General features: G+C 41.4%; 1 protein-coding gene across 3 annotated transcripts in view; it reads left to right on the forward strand.

The window, feature by feature from the left end:
- atp13a2 (ATPase cation transporting 13A2) overlaps positions 1-9,720 on the forward strand; it is a 45,601-nt gene extending 35,881 nt beyond the window's left edge. For 2 of the 3 annotated variants that reach the window (XM_029621985.2, XM_029621986.2), the window contains exons 28-29: positions 12-184; positions 8,739-9,720. In XM_029621985.2, the coding sequence (XP_029477845.2) occupies positions 12-184; positions 8,739-8,906 (341 nt within the window). In that variant the 3' untranslated portion in view covers positions 8,907-9,720. The remainder of the gene's footprint in view (positions 1-11; positions 185-8,738) is intronic. The other variant, XM_029621987.2, reaches the window with a different exon arrangement.
- Positions 9,721-19,643: the final 9,923 nt, after the last annotated feature.

Below are 19,643 nucleotides of genomic sequence, written 5' to 3' on the forward strand. Positions count from 1 at the left end.
TCTCCTATCAGTGGTTTTTGTGTGTGTGCTGCTGGTCTTGTTCGCTCTGATGAGTTGGCTGGTGCTAGCTCCCGTGCCTTTCCTGCGCAAGCTGCTGAAGCTTTACTACATCCCTGATATGAACTTCAAAATCCTGCTGGTGGCCCTGGCCGCACTCAACTTTGTCTTCTGCTTCCTATTGGAGGTAAAAATTGTCCTTCCTTCGTTGAGGTAATCTCATGTTAGTATTCAGCGCTTAGTGAGTGTGGTTACATGCACACAATAATGCGATTTATTGTGGATCATCAGATTAATATAATAGTTTGATTAAAACATTTACGAACGATTTCCCCAAAAATCCTGTTTACATGGACACATCTGAAATCAGGCTACTTGATGGCACTCTGATAAATTCAGAGAAATCGGCAATCAAAATAAACTTCCTACAACAGCGACCATGTTATTTTTCGGAAGCAATTTTTTTTGTTTGAGTTTGGACATATAAAATGTGTATGTGAAAACTACTTCAACATTCAGTTGTTCCGAACTCACATCATCATTTTTTTATAGAATCAACTATATATGCATTGAGCTTGTCTGATGCTTTAAGCATACTGTTTGATGAAGTAAGACGCAAATGACCCAGCAACATTAAGGAAGTTATATACAATTTAAAATACGACATGACATTACATTTTTGTATTTATTAGGGATCCCCATTAGCTACTCTTCCAGTGGTCCAAACACATTAAGGCACTTACATCATATAACATTATTACACCACTACATATCTACAATGTATGTCCGTGTAGAGTGTGTGCGTGTGTCCGTACCTGTGTGTATCTTCACAGTCCCCGTTGTTCCATAAGGTGTATTTTTACCTGTTTAAAAAGAAAAAAATCTGATTCTACTGCTTGCATCAGTTACCTGATGTGGAATAGAGTTCCATGTAGCCATGGCTCTATGTAGTACTGTGTTGCCCCCATAGTCTGTTCTGGACTTGGGGTTTGTGAAGAGACCTCTGGTGGTATGTCTTGTGGGGTATGCATGGGTGTCCGAGCTGTGTGGTAGTAGTTTAAACAAACAGCTCGGTACATTCAGCTTGTCAACACGTCTTACAAAAACAAGTAGTGACGAAGTCAATCTCTCTTCCACTTTGATTCATTTTTTAAAATGTATTTTATTTCACCTTTATTTAACCAGGTAGGCAAGTTGAGAACAAGTTCTCATTTACAATTGCGACCTGGCCAAGATAAAGCAAAGCAGTTCAACACATACAACGACACAGAGTTACACATGGAGTAAAACAAACATACAGTCAATAATACAGTATAAACAAGTCTATATACAATGTGAGCAAATTAGGTGAGAAGGGAGGTAAAGGCAAAAAAGGCCATGGTGGCAAAGTAAATACAATATAGCAAGTAAAACACTGGAATGGTAGTTTTGCAATGGAAGAATGTGCAAAGTATAAATAAAAATAATGGGGTGCAAAGGAGCAAAATAAATAAATAAATTAAATACAGTTGGGAAAGAGGTAGTTGTTTGGGCTAAATTATAGGTGGGCTATGTACAGGTGCAGTAATCTGTAAGATGCTCTGACAGTTCATTTATTTCATTTATCATTTAAGTCATTTAGCAGACGCTCTTATCCAGAGCGACTTACAAATTGGTGCATTCACCTTATGACATCCAGTGGAACAGCCACTTTACAGTTGGTGCTTAAAGCTAGTGAGGGAGATAAGTGTTTCCAGTTTCAGAGATTTTTGTAGTTCGTTCCAGTCATTGGCAGCAGAGGACTAGAAGGAGAGGCGGCCAAAGAAAGAATTGGTTTTGGGGGTGACTAGAGAGATATACCTGCTGGAGCGTGTGCTACAGGTGGGAGATGCTATGGTGACCAGTCTTGTAGATGACATGGAGCCAGGGGGTTTGGCGACGAGTATGAAGCGAGGGCCAGCCAACGAGAGCGTACAGGTCGCAATGGTGGGTAGTATATGGGGCTTTGGTGACAAAACGGATTGCACTGTGATAGACTGCATCCAATTTGTTGAGTAGGGTATTGGAGGCTATTTTGTAAATGACATCGCCAAAGTCGAGGATTGGTAGGATGGTCAGTTTTACATGGGTATGTTTGGCAGCATGAGTGAAGGATGCTTTGTTGCGAAATAGGAAGCCAATTCTAGATTTAACTTTGGATTGGAGATGTTTGATGTGGGTCTAGAAGGAGAGTTTACAGTCTAACCAGACACCTAAGTATTTGTAGTTGTCCACGTATTCTAAGTCAGAGCCGTCCAGAGTAGTGATGTTGGACAGGCGGGTAGGTGCAGGTAGCGATCGGTTGAAGAGCATGCATTTAGTTTTATTTGTATTTAAGAGCAATTGGAGGCCACGGAAGGAGAGTTGTATGGCATTGAAGCTTGCCTGGAGGGTTGTTAACACAGTGTCCAAAGAAGGGCCGGAAGTATACAGAATGGTGTCGTCTGCATAGAGGTGGATCAGAGACTCACCAGCAGCAAGAGCGACCTCATTGATGTATACAGAGAAGAGAGTCGGTCCAAGAATTGAACCCTGTGGCACCCCCATAGAGACTGCCAGAGGTCCGGACAGCAGACCCTCCGATTTGACACACTGAACTCTATCAGAGAAGTAGTTGATGAACCAGGCGAGGCAATCATTGCCGCCTGGGGCGGCAGGGTAGCCTAGTGGTTAGAGCGTTGGTCTAGTAACCGGAAGGTTGCAAGTTCAAACCCCCGAGCTGACAAGGTACAAATCTGTCGTTCTGCCCCTGAACAGGCAGTTAACCCACTGTTCCTAGGCCGTCATTGAAAATAAGAATTTGTTCTTAACTGACTTGCCTAGTTAAATAAAGGTAAAATAAAATAAAAATCATTTGAGAAACCAAGGCTGTCGAGTCTGCCGATGAGGATGTGGTGGTTGACAGAGTCGAAAGCCTTGGCCAGATCAATGAATACGGCTGCACAGTAATGTTTCTTATCGATGGCGGTTAAGATATCGTTTAGGACCTTGAGCGTGGCTGAGGTGCACCCATGACCAGCTCTGAAACCAAATTGCATAGCAGAGAAGGTATGGTGAGATTCGAAATGGTCGGTAATCTGTTTGTTGACTTGGCTTTCGAAGACCTTAGAAAGGCATGGTAGGATAGATATAGGTCTGTAGCAGTTTGGGTCAAGAGTGTCCCCCCCTTTGAAGAGGGGGATGACCGCAGCTGCTTTCCAATCTTTGGGAATCTCAGACGACACGAAAGAGAGGTTGAACAGGCTAGTAATAGGGGTGGCAACAATTTCGGCAGATAATTTTAGAAAGAAAGGGTCCAGATTGTCTAGCCCGGCTGATTTGTAGGGGTCCAGATTTTTCAGCTCTTTCAGAACTTCAGCTGAATGGATGTGGGAGAAGGAGAAATGGGGAAGGCTTGGGCGAGTTGCTGTTGGGGTGCAGTGCTGTTGACCGGGGTAGGAGTAGCCAGGTGGAAAGCATGGCCAGCCGTAGAAAAATGCTTATTGAAATTCTCAATTATGGTGGATTTATCAGTGGTGACAGTGTTTCCTATCTTCAGTGCAGTGGGCAGCTGGGAGGAGGTGTTCTTATTCTCCATGGACTTTACAGTGTCCCAGAACTTTTTTGAGTTAGTGTTGCAGGAAGCAAATTTCTGCTTGAAAAAGCTAGCCTTGGCTTTTCTAACTGCCTGTGTATAACGGTTTCTAGCTTCCCTGAACAGCTGCATATCACGGGGCTGTTCGATGCTAATGCAGAACGCCATAGGATGTTTTTGTGTTGGTTAAGGGCAGTCAGGTCTGGGGAGAACCAAGGGCTATATCTGTTCCTGGTTCTAAATTTCTTGAATGGGGCATGTTTATTTAAGATGGTTAGGAAGGCATTTAAAAAAAATATCCAGGCATCCTCTACTGACGGGATGAGATCAATATCCTTCCAGGATACCCCGGCCAGGTCGATTAGAAAGGCCTGTTCGCTGAAGTGTTTCAGGGAGCGTTTTACAGTGATGAGTGGAGGTCGTTTGACCGCTGACCCATTACGGATGCAGGCAATGAGGCAGTGATCGCTGAGATCTTGGTTGAAGACAGCAGAGGTGTATTTAGAGGGGAAGTTGGTTAGGATGATATCTATGAGGGTGCCCGTGTTTAAGGCTTTGGGGGGGTACCTGGTAGGTTCATTGATAATTTGTGTGAGATTGAGGGCATCAAGTTTAGATTGTAGGATGGCTGGGGTGTTAACCATGTTCCAGTTTAGGTCGCCTAGCAGCACGAGCTCTGAAGATAGATGGGGGGCAATCAGTTCACATATGGTGTCCAGAGCACAGCTGGGGGCAGAGGGTGGTCTATAGCAGGCGGCAACGGTGAGAGACTTGTTTTTAGAGAGGTGGATTTTTAAAAGTAGAAGTTCAAATTGTTTGGGTACAGACCTGGATAGTAGGACAGAACTCTGCAGGCTATCTTTGCAGTAGATTGCAACACCGCCCCCTTTGGCAGTTCTATCTTGTCTGAAAATGTTGTAGTTTGGAATTAAAATTTCTGAATTTTTGGTGGTCTTCCTAAGCCAGGATTCAGACACAGCTAGAACATCCGGGTTGGCAGAGTGTGCTAAAGCAGTGAATAGAACAAACTTAGGGAGGAGGCTTCTAATGTTAACATGCATGAAACCAAGGCTATTACAGTTACAGAAGTCATCAAAAGAGAGCGCCTGGGGAATAGGAGTGGAGCTAGGCACTGCACGGCCTGGATTCACCTCTACATCGCCAGAGGAACATAGGAGGAGAAGAATAAGGGTACGGCTAAAAGCAATAAGAATTGGTCGTCTAGAACGTCTGGAACAGAGAGTAAAAGGAGGTTTCTGGGGGCGATAAAATAGCATCAAGGTATAATGTACAGACAAAGGTATGGTAGGATGTGAATACAGTGGAGGTAAACCTAGTTATTGAGTGATGAAGAGAGAGATATTGTCTCTAGAAACATAATTGAAACCAGGAGATGTCATTGCATGTGTGGGTGGTGGAACTAATAAGTTGGATAAGGTATAGTGAGCAGGACTAGAGGCTCTACAGTGAAATAAGCCAATAAACACTAACCAGAACAGCAATGGACAAGACATATTGACATTAAGGAGAGGCATCCTTAGTCGAGTGATCAAAAGGGTCCAGTGAGTGTAGAGGTTGGTTTGGGGGTCACGGCGATTTAGACAGCTAGCCAGGACATCGGTAGCAAGCTAGCATAGGATGGAGGTCTGTTGTTAGCCACCTCTAGCCACCTCTTGCGTTCCGTCAGTAGATGATAGATTGACATGCGTATTATCAATGTTAGCTCTCTGTGTACTTTTCCTAAGTCCCTCTTTGTGGCACCTGACCACACTACTAAACAGTAGTCCAGGTTTGACAAAATTAGGGCCTGTAGGACCTGCCTTGTTTATAGTGTTGTTAAGAAGGCAGAGCAGCGCTTTATTATGGACAGACTTCTCCACATCTAAGATACTGTTGTATCAATATGTTTTGACCATGACAGTTTACAGTCCAGGGTTACTCCAAGCAGTTTAGTCACCTCAACTTCCTAAATTACCACATGTATTATAAGATTTAGGTTTTAGTGAATGATTTGTCCCAAATACAATGCTTTTAGTTGGAAATATTTAGGAAAAATGTATTCCTTGCCACCCATTCTGAAACTAACTGCAACTTTTTGTTAAATGTTGCCGTGATTTCACTCTAGTAGCTGACGTGTATAGTGTTCAGTCAACCGCATACATAGACACACTGGCTTTACTCAAGGCCAGTTGCATGTCATTAGTAAAGATTGAAAAAAGTAAGGGGCCTGATTTTACCAGGATTATGTTGGAGATGCTTCCATTAAAGAATGCCCTCTGTGTTCTGTTAGACTCTTTATCCACAATATAGCAGGGGGTGTAAAGGCATAAAACATGCTTTTCCATCAGCAGACTATGATCGATAATGTCAAAAGCCGCAAAAAAGCTCCCTCAATCTTTCTCTCAGCCAATCATCAGTCATTTGTGTAAGCGCTGTGCTTGTTGAGTGTCCTCCCTATAAGCGTGCTGAAAGTCTGTTGTCAATTTGTTTACAGTAAAATAGTTTTGTGTCTGGTCAAACACAATTTTTTCCAAAAGTTTATTAAGGGTTGGTAAAAGGCTTATTGGTCGCCTATTTGAGACAGTAAAGGGGGCTTTACTATTCATGGTTATCGGAATTACTTTTGCTCCCCTCCAGGCCTAAGGACACACTTTCTTATAGGCTTAGATTGAAGATATGGCAAATAGGAGTGGCAATATCAGCCGCTATTATCCTCAGTAATTTCCCATCCAAGTTGTTAGATCCCGGTGGCTTGTCGTTGTTGATAGATAAATTATTGTTTAACTTCTTCCACACTCACTTTATGGAGTTCAAAATTACAATGCTTGTCTTTTTCATAATTTGATCAGTTATACTTGGCCCCCCCAAAAATGAAATGCTAATTTGGCTATCATAAAGAACTACAAATGCCATGTTGGTCTGGACGAGACTCCTGAATCGAGGAAAATGTAAGAATCTCTGGATTAACTATCTAATGTTACCTAAATGTAGTAATGAATAAATTGGCAAAATGTCTTTAAATTGACAATTCTGTGAATGGTCTTGTGCAAGTTGTGTATTTTTGTTTACTTTGATGCATTTTCGAATCAATGTAAATAGAGCCAAATATATTGACATGATTCGATAGACACTGTCACGGTGAGCCTACATGAAACACTGCCCTTATTTGAAGTCTTTCTAAAAATCCTCTATGGGGGAAAAAACTATTAGAACCATTTCCCTGTTTGACAGCTAGGTTTTATGCGTATTATGACACACACCTCCACTGTGGGGCTCTATAGCCTAAACAAGGAGTCAGCTAAGTTTTTTCTCATGTGAAATGTCAATTTCTCTTGCCAGTTATGGTTTTCATATGCACAGTTTAATTTAAATGTATAATGTCTTCGCATCTTAAAATCATTGTCATGTGGTTATCCAAATCTAAATGAAAATGATAAACCTAAAAAGTAACTTATATTGCCAACTATGTAAAAATTGCCTATAAAGCAAACAAATTCGATCATTGCAGCCTGCAATTATAAAATATCCTGATAAAAATAATTATCCTATAAATCACATTGACTATGCATGGCCCTGTCTGCAACGAACTTGAAACGTTGTTTCAACTATTTTGGGCCGAAGGATCAGAGAATTACATTTTTCTCTTTCACGCTGAGTGGTTATCGAAAAGGAGAGAACTGTAAAGATTTTTCAAATACATTGAGGAACTATTGTCATTCTCAATGGATGTAAAAAACGGACTTTGTTTGCTTGCCGTTTTGAGGTAAAGAAAACATTAGCCTACTTTGAAAAGCTCCACAGCTCATTCGTGGTAGTGCGTTAAGCCAATCAGAAATACTATCAGATCCCCAAATGGAAACATTTATATGCATACATTTGCGAGCATATAGGCCTACTTCTACCTGATTGTGAACGTCCTTACTCAACATTGACAGGAGCACTCCAAACAAAGACTGACTAAGTTTACTTGTTTCTCAAAAGTGTAGCATAGATTGTGTGCTCTGCTAACAATATAATAATATATTGAATGCATTAACAGAAATTACTGTAGACAAACAAACAGAATAGGAATTAACGGTAAATATACTACTGGTGATATGTAATGGGGAATTGATAGATGCAAACAATTCACACAATGATGTTATGAAACAATGAATGTACACAAATTGTCGGGAGAGCGCGCATTCTGGAGAGAGAGGTGCATTTTAGCCACACTACACTTCTTCTTGTACTGTGCCATCCCCGTGGCCTCCACAATGGATTAAAGACAATTTATGCTTGAGATGTAAATATGGTTGGTGGCTTCGTATGGAGGGTGTGACGCAATTGCGGAACCTCTGGAGGCCAAATCAAGGCGGAGGGCTCCTTATAGCCCTGCATTGACATGATTGGTTGATGGTAGGTGTGGTGCGGGAGGTCCTGTATGAACACGAACTCACTTAGATGTGCAAAATGTATGTTTGCTTAGACTTCTGCGGAGGCCTCATCACAGTAAATGCTGTACGGCCACTGCAGATGTCAAATTGACCATGCAGAGCCTTTGTCTCAGTCTCCGCTATGGATTAGTTCACTAAAGATGGGCGCAAATAAGACAGGTCTCCCGTGTGCCATGAAAAAATATATATTTGCTTGGTCGACTGACAAGTCGACTATTTGGGTTCAGCCCTAATTATTATCGTAGCAAATCCACTGTGGTCAAATTATGTGATATAGCCTGACCAGATACAGTATGTTGCATGAATTCACAATGAAGTAGAAAAAATGTATATTATTACTCACAATTTCACACATTTTCCCCATTCTACGCTTGACAAATAGTTCCCTTATTCCACCACTTGGCACTGTGCCTACGCATGGCTGTGCGTGAAATGTATGCACTCAAGCAAATGTTCATATTGATAAATCACATTTTGTGTGGAAATGATTCCAGACATGGTTTACGCAGATTTGTGCCAACGCATGATTGATAAGAGGCCCCATATGCTTACTTTAAACTTGACCTTAAGCCAATTAAGATAAGCAGAGTAAGGTGTTTACGTGACTATTGCATAATCTGCATACTGCCATTATCAGTTTAATATAAAATGATTACTATGCATTTAAACGTACTCAATGACTGTGTGACTATATCCTACTGGCTCTCCTGTAGATGCTGATAGACCGAGGTATGCTGAACTGCCTGCGTCTGCTCCGAGGGAGGCGCCAGTCCAAGAAGCAGTACAAGCGCCTAGACGTCCTCCTGTCAGACTCTCCCTCCTGGCCCCCCCTGGACCAACCACTAGTCCCGCCCCAGTGCACAGTCATTGGCCTGAGCTAGCATCAGCCTCTCCTCCCATTGCACAATATTGAGAGATTTGATTATCTGGCCCAGGTTGCCTCGGTGGGAGGAGTCTAAACCGATAGCATTAGTTTTGGAACCCTGCTGCCTCCTGGGGATGAGTCAGCCAAGTGCCCAGCTCTGTCCGATGGCGAAGTCGGCTCTAAACAAAAGTGATGTAGGTGAAGTAATGAGTAGGATTCTGTGTTCACATGTAAAAGTGATTGCTTTAGATTAACGCTTTCTGTCTTCCCAATGAAAGTTAAAAAATTTTAACATTTTATCGATAAACCATGCTCCATTGTTGACATGACCGAGCGGTGCAGATTACTCTTCAATTTGATAAAGGCGCTCCTCCCTCACTGCTTTCGCCCATTTACATCACAAGCCATAGACCGGTGAACCGTGGTTCATTTTAATCGAACTCTCTCAATATTTCCCCAGCCAAAGAGTGCCTAGGATCTGAGCCACATCCACAATGTCGCAGTGAGGACAGTGAACAAACCTCTGAAGTCTGTTTCACACATTTTTCCTTTTCAACAGCAGTGTGAAGTACAATACTGTGCCACTGGGCTGCCGAGTGGCGCAAGGCACTGCATCTCAGTGTTAGGTGTCACAACTGGCCATGATTGGGAGTCCCATAGGGCGGCGCACAATTGGCCCAGCGTTGTCCGGGGTAGGCCATCATTGTAAATTAGAATTTGCTCTTAACTGATTTGCCAAGTTAAATAAAATAAATACCAGCCAGTGATATAAGATTATGAAAAGCTCAAATGTTCAATAGTATTAGGAATAAAACTATTTTTTAAATGTTCTTGTCAGGTTGTATTAATGTTTCTCAGAGGTAGGTGGTTGCAACACTTTAGAGAAAAGTGAAATGTTTACAAGAGAGCTAATTTGATCCCATCAATGTGTTCAATACGGGACACCAATGGACAACAAATGTGGATGTTATACAGTGGGGGCAAAAAAGTATTTAGTCAGCCACCAATTGTGCAAGTTCTCCCACTTAAAAAGATGAGAGGCCTGTAATTTTCATCATAGGTACACTTCCAACTATGACAGATAAAATTAGAAAAAAAATCCAGAAAATCACATTGTAGGATTTTTTATGAATTTATTTGCAAATTATGGTGGAAAATAAGTATTTGGTCAATAACAAAAGTTTATCTCAAGACTTTGTTATATACCCTTTGTTGGCAATGACAGAGGTCAAATGTTTTCTGTAAGTCTTCACAAGGTTTTTACACACTGTTGCTGGTATTTTGGCTCATTCCTCCATGCAGATCTCCTCTAGAGCAGTGATGTTTTGGGGCTGTTGCTGGGCAACATGGACTTTCAACTCCCTCCAAAGATTTTCTACAGGGTTGAGATCTGGAGACTGGCTAGGCCACTCCAGGACATTGAAATGCTTCTTACGAAGCCACTCCTTCGTTGCCCGGGCAGTGTGTTTGGGATCATTGTCATGCTGAAAGACCAAGCCAGGTTTCATCTTCAATGCCCTTGCTGATGGTAGGCTTTATTACTTTGGTCCCAGCTCTCTGCGGGTCATTCACTAGGTCCCCCCGTGTGATTCTGGTATTTTTGCTCACCGTTCTTGTGATCATTTTGACCCCATGTGGTGAGATATTGCGTGGAGCCCCAGATCGAGGGAGATTATCAGTGGTCTTGTATGTCTTCCATTTCCTAATAATTGCTCCCACAGTTGATTTCTTCAAACCAAGCTGCTTACCTATTGCAGATTCAGTCTTCCCAGCCTGGTGCAGGTCTACAATTTTGTTTCTGGTGTCCTTTGACAGCTCTTTGGTCTTGGCCATAGTGGAGTTTGGAGTGTGACTGTTTGAGATTGTGGACAGGTGTCTTTTATACTGATAACCAGTTCAAACAGGTGCCATTAATACAGGTAACGAGTGGAGGACAGATGAGCCTCTTTAAAGAAGAAGTTACAGGTCTGTGAGAGCCAGAAATCTTGCTTGTTTGTAGGTGACCAAATACTTATTTTCCACCATAATTTGCAAATACATTAATTAAAAATACTACAATGTGATTTTCTGGATTTGTTTTTCTCATTATGTCTGTCATAGTTGAAGTGTACCTATGATGGAAATTACAGGCCTCATCTTTTTAAGTGGGAGAACTTGCACAATTGGTGGCTGACTAAATACTTTTTTGCCCCACTGTACGTATCATTTCTGTGGTGAAATCAATATCACTCTAAACTGTCATGGCCATTTTGAGATATAAAAGAAACGCAGTAGATTATTTTATAAATCATTTTAATTCAAATGTAAAATTTACCGGCAGTTTTGTTCTCACTCAGAGCTTCACAAACCCTGTTTATCCTGTCTCCCCCTCTCAGTGCAGACAGAGGACTTTCAGAAAAACCTTAATATCCAGGGTTACCCTCTGGCATGTAAAGCTTTCACAACCAACATCGGATGAAAACGGAATAGTCAGTTGGGAGGTGATGTTACTGAACACTAGGTGAATGGTTGATAGATACAGTACTATGAAAAAGTATTTTCCCCTTTAATTTGCTCTACTTTTGAACAGAGAATCAGAAACGGGGCAAATACTTTTTCACATTTCTATCTGAAGCAGTAATGTGGCTGCTAAAGAGACAACTGGACTCACCTGAGTTCTTTGGAATAGTGTGCTGATATTCCTCCCATTCAAATATCATCATGGCATACTGAAGAGGCCAGAGGCTGACCACCTGACAGACTTGGGCTGACGCTCATGGATTCCTTTCATTCCAAACATACATTAGTTTAACATTTGGGCACACTTTCAGATATCGGTGTAGCATTAAGTCTAAAGTAGGTGCTCACTAAAGGTGTTGATGGACATCAGTTTTTTTGCACTCGATCCCTCCCCAAAATACAGTGTGTGTGTGTGTATATATGATTCATCGATACGTATGCTACGATGCTGGTAAAGTTGTATCGCACCTAACGTTACAGTGCTGGTCATAAAAAAGCAAGCTAGCTCATGGATGCAAACAATGTAGTTCTTCCCCAAAAACATAGCAAAACAACTATCTGTTTCAGTACTGTAGCTAGCATCTAAAAATAGCCCTAATTTATAAGACAGTTTTTTTTTTTTTTTTTCTACTGTGTTATTGACTTATTTATTGCTTACTCCATGTGTAACTCTGTGTTGTCTGTTCACACTGCTATGCTTTATCTTGGCCAGGTCGCAGTTGCAAATGAGAACTTGTTCTCAACTAGCCTACCTGGTTAAATAAAGGTTAAATAAAATAAAAAATAAAACATTTGATTAATGGTGGTCGGACCCATCTGAAGCTAGCCACAATAGTGGACTTTCCGGTTATCCTTCAACATAAAAGTATGGCATAATTCTACTATTCGTATTCATTTGCATCACTGTCAATGACACGTATTTTGAATGCGAACAGCAAATTCCACTATTGTGTCTAATCCTTATTGTGGCTATCTTCATAACCCGGTCCGGTCGAGCCTCTAGCCAGATGAAGCTAGCTGGCTGCTTATAACGTTATCTTTTGGCAACAGGGTTCAGTAGCTGCCTATGTATTTTCATGAACTGAAGTTCAGTTTCAATAGGCGAACAACAAGTGGCTACCTAGCTAATACTCACAAGGATTCCTAAATCATTGCAAAGAGTAATGAAAATGACTGCAGTTTCTACTGGTCATTGTTTTCAGTCTGGTTGTATTGGTGCTAGCTTGGTACCAAGCTAAAGCTAGCCATCCCACAAGTTGCGGTCGAACAAATTAAGCTTTATTACCAACGCGGTATTGTAAACACATCGTTTGTGGCGGGTGTTTGCAGACTTTTTTAATACAGCTTTGACAGTGCTACTGTATTTTTGAAAACATAAAGACCCAAACGGAGTTCCATAGTATGTATGTCGTGAAGCTAATTGCAGTGACGCCATTACTGTGCAACTCCGGTAGGGCAACATCTGAAAAATAGCCACTTGGTAGTGTGTACCAGTGCTCGACCAGTTGGCAAAAGCCAACATCACCCATGACAGTGAACGGTTGATTGTCAAGGGCAATGAATTCCATTATCGTGGCTTTAATGGATTTCGCCTTGGAGTTGTCTCGCTGAAATTCTTACACTTTCAAATGACTGTTCAACTTATTGACTGCTCGCTCGATCCACACAGCAGACATTGTGGGCTATGTTAGGAATGCTGTGTTGCACGTGTAGCGCCAAATTTTACGTGGCATCATAATGTCATGCACCTACGTTTATATAGGTATATGCACGGTAGCGTTGACATCTGTTTTTAACATTGGCATTAAACTAGACATCGGGCTGATACCGATGTTGGCATTTTTAGCTAATGGCCCGTTACGATATGTTCACCCCTAGTCCTGAGCTACAGGCAGTTAGATTTGGTTATGTAATTTTAGGTGAAAATTGAGAAAAAGGGTTGGATCTTTAACAAGCTTAGTCGTATGTTTTTTAAATGATTGACCTCAATCCATATACTAAGGTATTTGTATGCAGGGACTCGTTCGATTATAGAACCATCCAATGAGTAAAGATGTAATCCATCTGAGACAATCTTATGAAGACTTAAACAACATGTATCTAGTTTTGCCCGTATTAAGTATGAGTTTTAAATCAAAGGGCTTCCTGCAAAACTGGAAAATCTGATTGTAGCTTTGTCACAGCAGTCAGGGAAATTGCATACATAATAGTATAATCCGCTTATAGATGAAGTTTAGAATTAACATATTGATCAATAAAATGTATATAAATAGTGAAAAGAAAGGTCTTAGTATTGATCCCTGCGGAACACCTTTATGTACTTCAAGAAATTCAGACTTAACCCTATCAATCACGATGGCCTGAGTTTTGTCACTAAGATAATCATGAAACCATGAACAGGCCTGAGCTCTGATGCCTATCAAGGACAACTTATTCAATAAAATAGCATGGTCAACAGTATCAAAATCTATTGACAGGTCCACAAACAAAGCAGCACATTTCATTTTAGTGTCTAAAGCATTGACAAGAACATTAACAACTAAAGTGGTTGCTGTAATAGTGATGTGCCCAGGCCTAAACCCTGATTGGTTTACATTCAAAATTAATTTCTCAGATAAAGAGCAAAGTTGTAAATTTACCAAGGATTCAAGAATCTTAGCTAGCCAAGGAAGCCTTGAAATGGGGCAAGAGCGCAATCCAGACCAAACACAGGAAAAGAACCAGAGTCGCACAGCAGGCCTATTATAGGTTATTTGACTATGAGTATTTGATGAAATACAGCATCATAACTTTATCTCTGAAACATTGAGTATAGCAGCACATCTTATGCAGATTAGTGGAGACGGGGCTATACCGGGGTTATAGGCTACTGAATAGCAAAAGTAATATGAAGATCGGGACACAAGTGAAGCTTCATTATATAGATTATTTAACATTAGCATTTTTGTACAATAAAGAAATTGTACAAAAAGTGTTTTACATTTGGCAATCTGAAACCAACCAGACCAGATGAAAAAAATACAATGTAACAAATAACCGAACTACACCCCAAAACTGTGTGAAAACGCCCTAAGTCAAATGTCTTCCACACATCTGACTTCCCCTTTCCCTCCCGAGCAAACATTTAGAGTTTCTTTTTCACGTCCTCCGCATCCATTATGCTGTCACGTGTTATGATGTTGGAGCCTGTAAAAAACAATTTATTGCTTTGATTATGCTATAGGTCAGGCCCTATTGGTCACGTGCATGCGATGCATACGTGCCACGTAAAGAGAGCAAGGGTTGAGGGAATAGGGAATGTTTTTTCTAAACAAATGAGGGATTTTGGTAACAGAACCTTTCAGTCAGAGAAACAACAAGTAAGTAAGAAACTAGAAATGGATGAAATTATGTTGTAGCTTTAGCACCCCAGACAGCGCAATAAACACTTATTGTCCCGCTGGGCTACCCTCTGTGTCATTGTGTCTTAATTATTTAATTAAACCGTGCGCTTAAAGCATGAGACAAGCTCAATAGTTAGTGTTGATTTTATTAATACACTTAGGGTGTGTTTATATAGGGAAAAATAGAAGTCAAACAATTTCAACCAATCGATTGACTCAGTTGACCAATATATATTTTTTTTTCGGGGACAGCCCTACACATGTTTATATAGATTGGTATCGATTAAGTGAGTAGCATTTAGGCAACTGGTCAGTAGTTCAATCAGATTTCAACCAAAAAACAGATATCAACCAAAATGTGATTTGCTTATAAGACGTCCCGACCAGATTTCAACCATAAAAAATGTCTTTATCATGTTGTATAGATGTTTTGGTTGTTTGGCACCAAAACCACTGTGTGCAACTATGGGGCAAAACAGACATGCGTCCAGAATCGCGCACATGTTGATTTTTGTGCTCCACACCAGATGTGATCAGGACACGCAGGTTTAATATCAAAATGAACTCTAAACTAACTCAACTCAGCAACAACAAAAAAACGTCCATTTTTCAGGACAGTCTTTCAAAGATAGTTCGTAAAAATCCAATTAACTTCACAAATCTTCATTGTAAAGGGTTTAAACACTGTTTCCCATGCTTGTTCAATGAGCCATAAACAATTAATGAACATGCACCTGTGGAATGGTCATTAAGACACTAACAGCTTACAGACTGTAGGCAATTAAGGTCACAGTTATGAAAACGTAGGACACTAAAGAGCCCTTTCTACTGACTCTGAAAAACACCAAAAGAAAGATGCCCAGGGTCCCTGCTCATCTCCGTGAACGTGCCTTAGGCATGCTGTAAGGATGCATGAGGACTGCAGATGTGGACAGGGCAATAAATTGCAATGTCCGTACTGTGAGACGCCTAAGACAGCGTTACAGGGAGTGCTCAGACAGGATGGCAACAACAACTGCCCGAGTTCCACCAGGAACACACATTTCCTCCATCAGTGCTGAGACTGTCCGCAATAGGTAGAGAGAGGCTGGACTGAGGGCTTGTCGGCATGTTGTAAAGCAGGCCCTCACCAGACATTACCGGCAACAATGTCGCCTATGGGCACAAACCCACTGTTGCTGGACCAGACAGAACTGACAAAAAGTGCTCTTCACTGACGAGTCGCGGTTTTGTCTCACCAGGGGTGATGGTCGGATTCGCGTTTATTGTCAAAGGAATGAGCGTTACACTGAGGCCTGTACTCTGGAACGGGATCGATTTGGAAGTGGAGGGTCCGTCATGGTCTGGGGCGGTGTGTCAGCATCATCAGACTGAGCCTGTTGTCATTGCAGGCAATCTCAACGCTGTGCGTTTACAGGGAATACATCATCCTCCCTCATGTGGTACCTTTCCTGCAGGCTCATCCTGACATGACCCTCCAGCATGACAATGCCACCAGACACACTGCTCATTCTGTGTGTGATTTCCTGCAAGACAGGAATGTCAGTGTTCTGCCATAGCCCACGAAGAGCCCGGATCTCAATCCCATTGAGCACGTCTGGGACCTGTTGGATTGGAAGGTGAGGGCTAGGGCCATTCCCCTCAGAAATGTCTGGGAACTTGCAGGTGCCTTGGTGGAAGAGTGGGGTAACATCTCACAGCAAGAACTGGCAAATCTGGTGCAGTCCATGAGGAGAAGATGCACTGCAGTACTTAATGCAGCTGGTGGCCACACCAGATACTGACTGTTACTTTTGATTTTGACACCCCTTTGTTCAGGGACACATTATTCAATTTCTGTTCGTCACATGTCTGTGGAACTTGTTCAGTTTGTGTCTCACTTGTTGAATCTTATGCTCATACAAATATTTACATATAAGTTTGCTGAAAATAAGCGCAGTTGACAGTGAGGATGTTTATTTTTTGCTGACTTTATATTGAGTTGAGGACAGGTCGAAACACATGAAACACTCATGGACATTTAGCTAGCTTGCTGTTGTTAGCTAATTTGTCCAGGGATATAAACGTTGGGTTGTTATTTTATCTGAAATGCACAAGATCCTTTTTTCTGGATCTTTGTATAATTTTTACCCATTTTGAGTCACAAAATTGTGTGTTCTCTCCTCAGACAACTAATCCACAGATAAGGGGACATCTACTTCGTTTCTAGTAATCTCTCCTTCAGGCTTCTTCTTCTTTGGACTTTACATATGGTGGTTGACAACCAACTTTAAGGTGCATCACCACCACCCACTGCACTGGGGAGTACCTCAGTTCATCTTTCAATCCCCCACATGGGTATACGCTCCTAAAAACCAATGAAGTCATGGGAGAGGCAGGACTTGCTTCTCGTCAAGCGTCAAAAATAGAACCAAATTTTATTTTAGCGCCTGGCTGAGCAGACGCACGTGAGCAGTTTAGATTAAATTATTGAATAACTTCTACAGGATCGGTGACCCTACCCCCCACGGGACGACTGAGCTAATGTGCGCTAATGTGATTAGCATGAGGTTATAAGTAACAAGAACATTTCCCAGGACATAGACATACCTGATATGGGCAGAAAGCTTCAATTATTGTTAATCTAATTGCACTGTCCAATTTACAGTAGCTATTACAGTGAAGGAATACCATGCTATTGTTTGAGGAGAGTGCACAGTTATGAACTTAAATGTATTAATAAACCAATTATGAACATTTGGGCAGTCTTGATACAATATTTTGAACAGAAATGCAATGGTTCATTGAACCAGTCTAAAACTTTGAACATACACTGCTGCCATCTAGTGGCCAAAATGTGCCTAACTTGGAATATTACATTTTGGCCTTTCTCTTGCATTTCAAAGATGATGGAGCAAAATAAAAACAATATAAAACTCACGTTTTTTTCTTGGTATTATCTTTTAGCAGATCTAATGTGTTATTCTCCTACATTAATTTCACATTTCCACAAACTTCAGCGTTTCCTTTCAAATGGTATCAAGAATATGCATATCCTTGCTTCAGGTCCTGAGCTACAGGCAGTTAGATTTTGGGTATGTCATTTTAGGTAAAAAATTGAAAAAAGGGTCCAATCCTTAAGAGTATAAAATGTATGTGTACATTTATTTTGCAACACTCGCGAATGCAATGTGGGCAGTGTGGTCAGCATGTTAGATTGCTGACATGAATTGACCTAATTAGTCAAACCATCTGAAAACAAGACATGGTATCAAAAACAGGATTAAACTAGCTGAAATGAGTCACTAACAATTTATCACAATGCAATTTCTTGTCATTGCTTGTAGCAATCTGGCCAACCAGAATCACAACTCACAGACTACTGCTTCATTGAAGCGTGCGCATCGTTTGTGACATTGTCAGCTAACCCAAATATGCCCACAGAGTCATCCATCATAGTCTTCCCAGACTTGAAGTGCACATCACATCAAATGTATTTATATAGCCCTTCTTACATCAGCTGATATCTCAAAGTGCTGTACAGAAGCCCAGCCTAAAACCCCAAACAGCAAGCAATGCAGGTGTAGAAGCACGGTGGCTAGGAAAAACTCCCTAGAAAGGTTAAAACCTAGGAAGAAACCTAGAGAGGAACCAGGCTATGAGGGGTGGCCAGTCCTCTTCTGGCAGTGCCGGGTGGAGATTATAACAGAACATGGCCAAGATGTTCAAATGTTCATAAATGACCAGCATGGTCAAATAATAATAATCACAGTAGTTGTCGAGGGTGCAACAAGTCAGCACCTCAGGAGTAAATGTCAGTTGGCTTTTCATAGCCGATCATTAAGAGTATCTCTACCGCTCCTGCTGTCTCTAGAGAGTTGAAAACAGCAGGTCTGGGACAGGTAGCACATCCGGTGAACAGGTCAGGGTTCCATAGCCGCAGGCAGAATAGTTGAAACTGGAGCAGCAGCACGGCCAGGTGGACTGGGGACAGCAAGGAGTCATCATGCCAGGTAGTCCTGAGGCATGGTCCTAGGGCTCAGGTCCTCTGAGAGAGAGAGAAATAAATAAATAATTAGAGACAGCATACTTAAATTCACACAGGACACCGGATAAGACAGGAGAAGTACTCCAGATATAACAGACTGACCCTAGCCCCCCGACGCATGAACTACTGCAGCATAAATACTGGAGTCTGAGAAAGGAGGGGTCAGGAGACACTGTGGCCCCATCCGATGATACCCCTGGACAGGGCCAAACAGGCAGGATATAACCCCACCCACTTTGCCAATAGCATTAGGCCTATGTCTACATAAATGGCTTAGCACCCCAGTGTTGAAGAAAATGTGTTTTTAATTCAAGTCATTTAAGTTGACATTTACAGTTAAAATATATATAAATACTGTAATTTAATTCATTGCTGACAATTTTGGGGATTTTCTGGCCCGGAAAATTAGGCTACTTATGTTTCCATACTGTAAAATCTTCAACGTACTGTCACCCATTGGCGGTATTATTCCTTACGTCATAATTATGGAATATTACCACCATCTGGCGGCAGTCGGGCTAGTAAAATATTTTATGAACAGCGCTGACAATAACCCTTTTCATGGCTTTCTGCCTGACATCCTCATGAAGACAGTTGGCAATAATTGGAGAGATCCCGAGTACATTTAAGTACAGCTACAGCATAGGCAACCTCAACAGACCAATATAGTCACATATTATTAATCTTAGCTCTCTGATAGGTAGGAAAGCCCGACAGTCAAAGACACCAAACAAGGATGGTAGACAAAGATCAAACTAAGTTAAGAGGCAAGCCACACTTGTTTTGAACGTCTAAGAAACTGTCTTTGCAAGAATAACCATTTGACATAGACTACTGGTTATAA

This window comes from Oncorhynchus nerka, linkage group LG20, assembly GCF_034236695.1.
Source record: "Oncorhynchus nerka isolate Pitt River linkage group LG20, Oner_Uvic_2.0, whole genome shotgun sequence".
NCBI lineage: Eukaryota > Metazoa > Chordata > Actinopteri > Salmoniformes > Salmonidae > Oncorhynchus > Oncorhynchus nerka.